At 41.9% G+C, this 12029-nt stretch overlaps 1 protein-coding gene across 1 annotated transcript in view; it reads left to right on the top strand.

Annotated features, from left to right (window-relative positions):
- The window catches only part of pdzd2 (PDZ domain containing 2), a 46753-nt gene that overhangs the window by 15714 nt on the left and 19010 nt on the right, over positions 1 to 12029 (top strand). The window contains exons 5-17 of the mRNA XM_076099598.1: positions 51 to 183; positions 1361 to 1510; positions 2477 to 2576; positions 2719 to 2867; positions 3843 to 3962; positions 5373 to 5487; positions 5569 to 5642; positions 6558 to 6780; positions 8132 to 8249; positions 9161 to 9293; positions 10180 to 10267; positions 10420 to 10523; positions 10653 to 10818. Coding sequence (XP_075955713.1) covers positions 51 to 183; positions 1361 to 1510; positions 2477 to 2576; positions 2719 to 2867; positions 3843 to 3962; positions 5373 to 5487; positions 5569 to 5642; positions 6558 to 6780; positions 8132 to 8249; positions 9161 to 9293; positions 10180 to 10267; positions 10420 to 10523; positions 10653 to 10818 — 1673 coding nt within the window. The remainder of the gene's footprint in view (positions 1 to 50; positions 184 to 1360; positions 1511 to 2476; positions 2577 to 2718; positions 2868 to 3842; positions 3963 to 5372; positions 5488 to 5568; positions 5643 to 6557; positions 6781 to 8131; positions 8250 to 9160; positions 9294 to 10179; positions 10268 to 10419; positions 10524 to 10652; positions 10819 to 12029) is intronic.

Below are 12029 nucleotides of genomic sequence, written 5' to 3'. Positions count from 1 at the left end.
TGTGTGCGTAAGTGTTGCTGTCTAAATGTGTATATGCGTGTGTGTTTCAGGGACGGTCGTCTTCATGCTGGCGATGAGTTGCTAATGATTAATGGTCAGTCTCTGGTGGGTCTCACTCATCAGGAGGCTGTCGTTATCCTCCGCTCCAGCACTGGTCTGGTCCAGCTGGTGGTGGCCAGCAGGGTAAGTACACACACACACGGCTGCCTTTTGAAAGTAAATGTGGCTTCTTCTCACTAAATGTTACTGCAGCCCTAAAGTATAACAGTAAAAAAAATAAAAGAAGCACTGTGGCCTCCCTTTGGAAAGATGGCAACTGTACTCTTGTGCAACTGGACACACAGCCGTCATGATTTCAGTACGAATCTCAGGCAACACTCTAGACAGCTCCAGATCCAGCAACCTGGACAGCGGTCAAGACAGTAATGGGATCAGTGAGAACAAACGCAAAAAAAACCACACCCCCATCATCCTGCAGAGTGTTGCACAGAGCTGCACAAAACTAAATAAAACTTCTCTTTACTCCACAATTTTTCTTTTTTTCCCAATGCATGTGGGAAGACAAGAGCCATATAGGTCTGTCAAAAAAACTTTTTTTGTTGGACGATTTATTGTCCCTGAAATGATGACAATGAAGGAAATTATAGTCATTCTAAGACTCTTTTATGCCCTTGACATAATGATAACATAATAGCATCATAACAGAAGCGCATTAATGTACAATGGCTGGGCAATGTCAAAGTCTTAACAATGGTAGGGAAAACCCTGCCGTTTATACTGGGATCATGTCGCCTCAAATGTTTCTTATGTAAACAAACGTGTGTATGTAAATCAGGTCCATATATCGTACCATAAGACTATAGCATAAACATTATTCAGGTCATGTCCATATATCATACGATAAGTAGATAACGTAAAAAGGATCACGGTCATTTCCAAATATCGTAGAATAAGTCAAAAATGTAAAAATTATGAAGTTCATGTCCGTATATCGTACAATAAATCGATAACGTAGAAGTGATCGGAGTCATGTCCATATATCGTACGATAAGTCGATAACGTAGAAGTGATCGGAGTCATGTCCATATATCGGAAGAAAAATCTATAATATATTATCGTGACTAGCTCCATAATATGGACAACTTTGGCCAAGTTCCAGGTAAAGGTCCAACATTGGTTGTATGAACAAAGAGAGACTCCTGCTGTGATAATGTTTTTTTTTATTGTTCCTGTGTGAAATGGAAACATACAACACATCCCTTTCTCCTCTCCCAGAGCTACATATCTAACATACTAAATTTGCATAAATTAAAATGACGTCTCACCAACGCCATCTTAAATTTCTTTTCTGTCTCTGCAGGAGGAGTCAGACGTGGGTTTTGAGCGCTTCCCTTCCACCAGTCTGCCGGACCTGGTCAGCACCTGCAATTCCTTGTCCTCCCTATCTCATACTGCTCCCTCTCGCTCCCCACAGACTGACTGCAACCCCAATTCGCACAACCCCTACCTGGTACACACAGATATGTACTATATGTTTGTGTGTTTGTGTAGCACTTAACTAAGTCTGTCTAAAGCTAACCAACCCAACCAATGAAGACATCAAGTACTAACGATAGACTGTATAAAATGTAAGTGGACCTACTCACTGTGACATCACCCTTTGGTTTGTGGATTCCAGTTTTGAAACCTCTGGTTCTGCTATTTGGCCTCGCCATCTTGGTTTTTTGGAACCAGAAGTGACATGAGAGGGTGGAGCTAAATACAAACCAAATGCTGAATAAGACATTTTAAGGAGACCATAATGTTGCAGTTAATTTTCACAAGTAAACCTAGCTGGTTAGCTTGCTAATTCCACCATGCTTTAATGCTACACCAGTTTCCGAAAATGAGCCGAACTGCTGGCTGGTGGCAATCAGCAGCGCTGGGTCTAACGGTCCCTCCACTTCACCCGCCGCTGTGAAGACACCAGCGGCCACCAGCCCGCTGTGACCCCCTGGAGTTGTGACCCCCCTCATTGACTTCTATTGTTGCCCCCTGCTGGAAAGAGTGCAAGTTTAAGGCACTTTTCAGAAGCGAAGGTTGCCCCTTGGCACTAGCCAATAGGAGGGTGTAGAGTGGGTCGTTCCTTTGCCATAGCAGCATTCATAATTAAGCTTCCTAGGCTGTACTCCTGTTTGAAAACATCGAGATATCCTAGATGGAGGTGTCAGGATCCATCCTGATGGACCACCTTAATGACTGCTTTCAGTACAACAGAGCAGCGACAGAGTGTCCATTTGGAATAGCACACTAATACTATACAACTATACAATATATGGAACTTAAAATGTTATCTAAAAAAAGATAATGTATTTATGAAATGGTTTATGAACAGACAAAACTGTGTTTTGTGGTTTGATTGTGGAAGTAACAGATATCAGGCAGTGCATATTTGTTTAAGAACTGAACATCTCTGTGTGTTTTTACCCTGTTACAGTTGACTAACTTGGAGAAACTTGAAGGACAAAGTCAGGGAGAGGCACCCAAAGGATCCTCATGCAGCCCCACGCCGATGAAGCTCGGCTGTCGATCCCAGGGTTTGTACTCCACAGAAATGAACACATTTAAATTACATTTGTACATCTTATTTCCATAGTGGCGCTCCAACCAATGCTCCCAGAGTTTGGTATCTTCTTGACCTTGATATTCACGATCAATTATTCTCTTTTGGTGGCTCAGGAGGGAGCAGTCGCCTGGAGTCAGTGGGTGAGGACGATGAGCTGCTTGTGGAGAACGGTGTGAGCAGCTGTGAAGTGGCGGAGAAGCCTCCACCCGGTCACCGCAAACACTCCTTACCCCAACAGCTGGACACCGCTGGCGTGAGACAGGTCAGCGAATGTCTCCCCTTGTTCTTCGACTGACGGTGTTGAGATGTACATAAAGAGCATGCGTCATGGCCTGAAATATATATATTTTATCATGACATAAGATGGTCATATTCAGATCATAAAATCAGATTTCCATAGCGGATAGGTTGAGGCCAGGATAACCAACAAGATGGAAATGGAAAGAAGATAGTATGTGTGATGACGTTTAGTAGTCTCATTGAGCCACTTGTTAGCAACCGCCTTTTTTTAAACACTTAAACGCCTCTGAATTCACGAGTGGAGTATCTACCTCTGTATTTTATGTCGTACAACAAAACGTTAACGTCTCTCAAGCTCGTGTTGAACCACAGACCTTATTTCAGGCATCTAACCAAAAACCCATTGACTTTGAAATGCGAGAACTGGAAGTGCAAAATGCGAACTCATTTTTTTGCAGCACTCGATAGCATCTGCCTTAAAACAGCCTGAACGTGAATCACAAGCACATATACCTATGTTGATGGAAAAAGATAGAGAGATGTACATGCATTCACACACTCAACTCAAATAGAAAGGGACATCAGACTCAGCTTTATTGGTCAGGTATTCGTGCAGGTACAAGGAATTTGACTCAATTTATTAACACAGCAATAGAAATAACAGCTAGGAACATGGTCAACAAAGCTAAACAGGTAAAGGTAAAGAATAGACAAGACTGTTTTGTACACAAGTACTGAACAAATATGTGTAAATATACTGTATAAATATACAAAAAGAACCAATAAAATGAGTTTAAAACGTCTCCATACAAAGACATTTAGAACCACAGACTCAGAGTTAAGTCATCACATATCGTCCTGAAGTTTGAGGGATTAATGCAAAAATACCATTCGAATAAAAAAGTAAACGTCTCATCACACTATCAATAACTGTTCTCACGAGATGAATTTGTCTGACTGTGTTTTGCTCTTTTCATATTAATCTCTTAATATTCAGGAGTATCAGATCATTAAGAAATCAGCCCGCTCCCTGAGTACCATTCAAGTGGAGTCTCCATGGCGACTGGCGCAGCCGTCCATTATCTCCAGCATAGTGCTGATGAAAGGCCAGGGCAAGGTGAGTGCACTCCTTTTGACACGTGCGCATGAATAAAGCTCAGAGAATGCACTCCAAGTGCTACATGATAGTCTTACAACACATTCAATGCATATGACATAAATGATTCATATAATAAGAGTAGTAAGCAGAATAACTACTAATAATAATAACAGCAGTTGATATAGTAGAATAATAATGATAATAAAAGCAGTATTAGTAACAGTTATAGTAATAGAAATGTGACTAATAATAGCAGTAGCAGTGGGTGTCATTTGGTCCGCGGCAGAAGGCATAACCACGTCCATGTGTAAACCTGATCCATGGAAAACTGTGAGGCAAGAAAGCACAAAGACTCCAGGGTAGAAGTAAAGTTAGTAATGTGCATTAATGGGACATGGATTCATACAGACGGAGAGAGGAGCTCAGTGGGAAGTCCCCCGGCAGTCTGGATCTACAGTGGCATATCTAGGGGCTGGACTAAGGCAAACCTGAGCCAGCCCTAGCTATAAACCTGAGCCAGCCCTAACCATAAACTTGAGCCGGCCCTAGCTATAAACCTGAGCCGGCCCTAGTTATAAACCTGAGCCAGCCCTAGCTATAAACCTGAGCCAGCCCTAACTATAAACCTGAGCCAGCCCTAACTATAAACCTGAGCCAGCCCTAACTATAAACCTGAGCCGGCCCTAACCATAAACCTGAGCCGGCCCTAGCCATAAACCTGAGCCGGCCCTAACTATAAACCTGAGCCGGCCCTAACTATAAACCTGAGCCGGCCCTAGCCATAAACCTGAGCCGGCCCTAACTATAAACCTGAGCCGGCCCTAACTATAAACCTGAGCCGGCCCTAGCCATAAACCTGAGCCGGCCCTAACCATAAACCTGAGCCGGCCCTAACTATAAACCTGAGCCAGCCCTAACCATAAACCTGAGCCGGCCCTAACTATAAAGCCTTTTTAAAGGACAGCCCCCTTGTGCCAGTGCCCCTCGCGGCCCTCTTAGGAGGGCCACGCTCCCTACCAAACCTAACCATAAACCTGAGCCGGCCCCAACTATAAACCTGAGCCGGCCCTAACTATAAACCTGAGCCGGCCCTAACTATAAACCTGAGCCAGCCCTAACTATAAACCTGAGCCAGCCCTAACTATAAACGTAATCAAAGAGGAAAGTCTTTAGACTTCTCTTAAAAGTTGTGAGTGTGTCTGCCCCCCGGACTGGAAATGGAAGCTGGTTCCACATGAGAGGAGCTTGGTAGCTAAAGGCTCTGGCTCCCATCCTACTTTTTGAGCATTCTGGGAGCACAGCTCTCTAGTGGGGTAACAGGGTACTATGAGCTCTTGTGTCACCACCATAAAAACACAATATTCTTAGAAAAACAAATGACTACTGTGTCGTTGTCGTCCTTTCTGACATGAGATCTACCTTTCATAGGGCCTAGGATTCAGTATTGTTGGTGGACAGGACTCGGCTCGCGGTCAGATGGGGATTTTTGTCAAAACCATTTTCCCTCACGGAGCGGCAGCAGCCGACGGACGACTGAAAGAGGGTAACCGTTGCTTTCCATTTATCGATTCCGTGATCTTCATTTACGCCCATGCTATTTCTAACCGTGGGCTTCCCTGTGCAGGGGATGAGATCCTGGAAGTGAACGGGGAGTCTCTCCAAGGACTCACGCACCAACAGGCCATCCAGACCTTCAAGGTGGACTGCATAGTTGAAATATGTTCTGTGTATTGGTGTTGTTGAAAACAGTTCGGTCAGTTGCGAAAAGCTGAAGAAAGATAAACTTTTATATTTTCTAAAAATATCTGTGACGACATTCGTTTTTCCTTCAGACAAAAGAATGTCTCTGACTAAATTTAAATGTTTTTGTGAAGAGACCAAGAACTGCTTTGGTTCTGATTTTGGGAAAACTAGTAGTTTTTGAATTCGTCAGATTTTTGGTAACATTTCCATGTCTCTAATGCATCATAAACATACTTATAATGTGTTGAAATCTGCTTCTAGCATTATATAATCATCGTTATAAACATTCTTAAACATTCATAATGCTGTATAACAATATTCAGAACAAATTATAAAGCAATGTATAATAACTTATATGGTCAAGTATCATAATATTTCATAATTGCTGGTCACCCAATGATCACAGTGTATTATAATTCCCATAGTTGTTATATATTATTATTTTTTCATAAATGCATTATAATCACTGTTATAATGTGATTGTCCTCTAGTCATTGTTTGCCTTAAGTAAAGTGAAAATTAAATTGTGTGTTATTCTTGCATAGATTTAAACGTAATGCATGAATAACCACTTAGAGTAACTCACATTATAATACAGAATAAAAATATTACATTGTTTACATCTATGGACATAATACACCATGATACATACAAAAAGATGTATAGAAATAATATTATGTTACGCCATTGACCTTAAAAGTCAATGTGTTATAATGTGTCATGATTATTGTAATAAAGCATTATGGATATTTATAAGTGCTTATAGCTTTAATTATACAGTGTTATAAGCAGATTGTAACGCATTGTAAGTATGTATGACGATGCATTACAGACATGGGCATTCAACCCCATTTCATGTTCTTCCAGCAGCAACTGAAAAAAGGTGTGGTGACGCTGACGATCCGAACCCGCCTGCGTAGTCCCACCCTGACCCCCTGTCCGACCCCCACCCTCCTCAGCCGCTCCAGCTCGCCCAACTCCAACACCAGCGGGGGAACACCCATCCCCTCGGGGGGTGAGGAGGCTGACGGCCACAAGGGCCCCGGTCCTGGTCCCAAAGACTGCATCATCATGGAGGTCACACTTCATAAAGGTTGGCTGACCTAACGGAGAACCCAGAGACAACCCTTGGTTTTCATTCCACTTCCTGTTTTGAGATATCCTGCAGGTGTCTTTTTCTGAAACCAAGATCAGAGTAAATTTGCAACTTAACATAAATAATTATTAATATTTTTATTTTACATACAGTACATATTAGGGCTGTGTATTGGCGTTACGTTAAATATCATGATTCAGGGGTTACGATTCCATATATGGCGATATATTGTGATTAAAATTTTTTTTTTGACAAAAAGTCATTGTATTAATATTTTTTCCGGGGACCCACTTATTCAAAACGACAGACCATCATGACCCAATTCACAATAGGTCTTAACTATAATTTGTGCGTAAATGAATGTTCCTGACCGTTATAGGTAAACCAGCCATTTAGAAAATACATATGTTTGATAAATAACAACTTTGTTTAATGTGTTAAATGCTTGATAAATGCAACCCAATACATGCATGTAGGGGGAGTTAACGGGCTCATCAATAGAACAAAAAGAAAGTTTTATTAAAGTCCCTGTTATAAGTAGGCTCGAACAATACTAACGCTCCCTCATGTGGCTCAAAGGGGAACTGCAGACGTACATTTTAATTGAAAGACTATGGGAGAAATTCTGCTGATTTATTTGGCAGCCCAAATAAACTGTCCTGCAGCCCACCTGTGGGTCCTGACCCAGTCTTTGGGAATGACCATACGCACAGAATCTGACATTTTGTAAAACATTTTTATGCAATTCGAACAGCTGGCTCTGCATTTGATTTATCCCTGTCCCTGTAACAAACAACATCATGACACTACTTTTTGTGTGATCTTTTGCATGTGAACTATCAATTAAAAATCCATAGTGTTTTTTGAGAGTTGATGCAGTAACACAAAACGTAACATTGCAACACTCAAGTGTATCTATATTTTCTTACACCTCTAATATTTATACTTCTTTTTGTTCCGTTCAGCTCAACCCAAAGGTGTTGAATGGGGTTCAGTCAAGTTCTCCCACACCAAACTGGGAAATCATTCTTTATTTAATTGAAACAGAGAAGGGACAAACATAAGCTGTTGGCAAAAAGTAGCAAGGACATTATTTGTGTCGAATATCATTGTAGCATTAAGATTTCCCTTCATTGGAACCAATGGGCTCAAACCATGAAACATGGACCCGGACCAGAATTATACTAAAGTAACGGGACCGAATGTCCTCATACTTTTGTACAGTATATCCTCGACTGCTTTGTGCCCGTACGAATTACATTTTTGGGCTAGCAGTCATACTTTACAAGGCGGTCTTTTTTGCAGAACTTCTGTTCTGTTAATGGATGTTTTTTCTTGTTTTTTTTAGAGCCCAGTGTTGGTCTCGGGATTGGAGTTTGCTGTCTGACCCTGGAGAACGCTGTTCCTGGCATCTACATCCATAGCCTGGCACTGGGGTCTGTGGCCAAGATGGACAGCAGGCTTAGGTACAAAAATAAAACTCCAGGGTCATCTTTGAACTGGAAACTGAAATGCATACTTTCATATTAGCTCGTTGGTTGAAAAGTACGGAAGCCGCGAGATGCAAAAAATTGGACTGGTATTCCGTGTTCTAAGTTTCATCTAAATTGTTTTCTCACCTGTGGTTTATTACTTAAAGGGACAATTCACCCCAAAAGTGACAAAAAACTATATTTGTTTCCTACCTGTCGTGCCATTTATCAATTGGCATTGTTTTGGCGAGAGGTGCCTTGTTTTGGAGATATCGGCCTTAGAGATGGCTGCCTTCTCTCCAATATAATGGAACTAGATGGCAATTGGGTTGCGGTGCTAAAAGCACCAAAAAAATACATTTGAAAACCTCAACAGCAATGTCTCTTTCCAGAAATTGTTAATACTTCTCAAGCTTACTCTGGATAGTCCAAAGACCTTGTTGTGAGAAGGTTCATGGAGGAACTATTTTCTTTTTGCACATAGCTTTTTAGATTACATTACAAGAGAGGGCAGACATCTCTCAGGACGATATCTACAACACTAGGCAGCTCACTGTACTGTACTACAGGTAAGAGGACAAATATGTATTTTTGATTTGAGGATGAACTGTCCCTTTAACAATGATGAAAATACATATTTAAGGAACTTCTAAGGAAAATTCCACATGTTCTCAAGTCATAAACACAGGAGAGAAAACTATTTAGATCAGACTTGGAAAATGTAACACCAGAATTTGTTTTTATCAGTTGCCTCTCAGGGCTTCCGTAGAAGATATATTCATCCATAATTTGTTATGCATATAATGTTTCCATGTGATTGTACGTGGGTACATTTCATTTCCATTCGGGTATGTACAAAGAGGTCTTTGACGGTGTTTTGCCGATGCCTGTGCTCCTCCGTGTAGTCGTGGGGATCAGATACTGGAGGTGGACTCGGTCAGTCTCCGTCATGTCGCTCTCAGCGAGGCCTATGCCATCCTCAGTGAATGTGGCCCTGGACCTGTCAGTCTCATTATCAGCAGGCACCCTAACCCCAAGGTAAGAGGATGAGTGTCTCTATTTATATAGATCTCTTTTAAGATATTCAACAGCTTGAACTCTTTTTCTATTCAAAAACACACCAGGCCAGGAAGTGTCCCACAGGCTACTTGGAGCATGCCAAAGAAATCCAGTTGATACTAAAGAGTAAAGGGTAGATCATTCCCATTAACATGCTGTAGGACTGTCAAAATGCAAACCGTGATGCAGTTTTTTGTGATAAGCTAGCTGCCGTTAGCAGGTAGCTTTGTGAGCAAGGTGCATCCGTCATTCATGTTAACTATATTAGTTTGGATGCTAGTTTTGGTTTGCTAACAGGTTTGTTTGTAGCGGTCAATAGTCAATCACAAGATAATTTACTAAATGAACATCATGCTGTATTGAAGAAGACTTGAAACTAGAGATTGAGACCATAAACTCATGTTTACAATGTTTACTGAGGTAATAAATCAAGAGAGAAGTAGAGTCATTTTCTCATAGAGTCGCCCCCTGGTGGACACTAGGTTACAAGATTAAGACACTTCCTGATAGGCTTCATTCTCAGACCCGGAGGTTGATGCTTGTTTGACCGTTGATCTTCACAAGCCTTCCAGCTCCTGCTACTGAGAACCAGCCTCACAGCAGGAAGCTGCCATCCACGCTTCATAGTGGGGGTGGTGGTACAATCATATTTAGTTTACGTTTGTTAGTTGGAATATTGGTACTCATACATATGAAGGCATGCTTTCATTTTATTTCTTTTTACTTTTTATACCTTTCATTATGTACATTTTTATTGAACATTCCATATGATGCCTTCATTACTGTTGTGGTCATTTCTAGTAGTTGCCAGCGTAGTGTTGTTCTAGTCTTGATAGAACTCTTGCATCTCATTGTCTTTTCTCAGGTATCGGAACAGGAGATGGATCACATCATAGCTCGATCCACACACCGCGACAAAATGAGCAAAAACAGACCTTCGTCTCACCCCCAAGGTCCGATATCTTTACGTTTGTCTTCCATGTACTCCTGCTCTCCTGTCATTTTACAGGTGTTACAATACCAGCACCGCAGTTGAACTAAGTGCTAAAGGCAGTTAGCAACAGCCTGGCTCAGATGCTAACTGTCCCGGTTGTATGATGTGTAGGTGTGTCTTGTAAGAGCCCCTACCCAACTCTGAAGGACAGGCAGGGAGACGGCTCCCCTTCTCTCAGCTGGACCATGAAGAGATTCCTTGAGCCGGCCAGTAGAGTACGTTTGCACTCGACATGCATGTCTTATTTCTTAGTTCGTAGACACAGGTAGTGTGGTGCTAGTATTGAGCTCGCTCTGTTTTTCATCTTCCTTCCCTTGATTTGTTCTTCTTTCATTTTGGCGTAGCAGGGGTCTCTGAGCTCAGAGACAGAGTTGTCTCAGTACTTCTCCCAGGACGTTTCCGGCCACTCCTTCTCCTCCGAGTCCGTGCTGATGGGCTCCAACAGCGATGAGGCGCTCCACCAGCGGAGCTGCAGCACTTCCATGGATGACAACTCATCACGGCCACTTGGTAAAAAAACATTTCACCCATTTAAATACCATGGAGAGGTTTTTTCGGGTTAAAACCTTCTGGTGACGAGCGGCCCCCATTTGGGGGCTCTCGGGCTCAGAACCCCTCAAAATCAAATGCGGAAAATAGCATGATTATTAGCCAGTAGCATGTACGTGGCTACTTTTTTTTTTTGGATGAAAGAGCAACGTATGGGCAACAACATCATATAAGTCACTTCTGACACACTCCCAACACAACTATAGGCTACTCACATAAGCAGAAAAATATCGTGGCATAAAAGCACCAAATCCGGGCCAGAAATCGGCGTTATGAGTACCTCAAATCAATGTTTCTACCCTCATGCTAACAGCTACCAAGTCATGCAAAGCATGTAATAGCATTAGCACACGTGGCGGAACACGTAACTAACTTCTGTTTTACGATCCGTATAAGCACTAAACAGTTGTGAGTGATCAAACGTACCTTCATGCTGAACTCCGCCGAAAAAAATCGTAGGTATGCGCCCAAGTTTTATGAAAAATATGGATAATAACGCCGCAGAATTTCCGTTCCAAAGCTGTAGTCATTGTTGCCAACTGCATACTGTTGACTTCCGACTTGTTTCCAGAATAAGAGCGGTCAAGCAGGCTTGGGCGAGTGGTCAGACTGCCTGCGACCGGTAATTTCCGCCGGGGTACACGCGTCACTTCTGGCAACTTTATTGCATGAAAACTTTTGCCGATCGCCACCAAACTCGACACAGGTCTTCCTGAGACTATGACGCGTCGAACGAGGGATTGTTTTTTGAAATCGACCGAGGATAGGCTGCCATGCAGCCACATACACACACATGAAATGAGAAAATCCTACAGATGACAGCCAAAACTGGCTCTGATGATGTTATGAATATGAATATGATTCCTATTATCTGTATTTGGATGTATTGAATCATATGAGTGATAAAGAAAGTGAAATATATAGTTATATAGTGTATAAAAGTACAATGTAAGAGCTGCAACAGCTGGTTCGAAAATGATGACCTCGCCTGACCGCTTTGTACTAAAACCTCTTATTATTCACTTTATTCCACTTTATTCGACTTTAACCTTTTTTTAATACTGATCAGTTATGCTATGACTTGGGAAAGTTTTAGGGAGCTAGCTGCATTATTTCAATAACCTTTTATCAATGAAAGTGCATTGTTTTCCAGGCGAAGCTGAATATTTTCA

This window comes from Anarhichas minor, unplaced genomic scaffold (assembly GCF_050575085.1).
Source record: "Anarhichas minor isolate MPS153535 unplaced genomic scaffold, ASM5057508v1 ptg000025l, whole genome shotgun sequence".
Taxonomy (NCBI): domain Eukaryota; kingdom Metazoa; phylum Chordata; class Actinopteri; order Perciformes; family Anarhichadidae; genus Anarhichas; species Anarhichas minor.
Note: the sequence above shows the minus strand (reverse complement) of the source record. Positions and strands in the feature narration are given on the sequence as shown.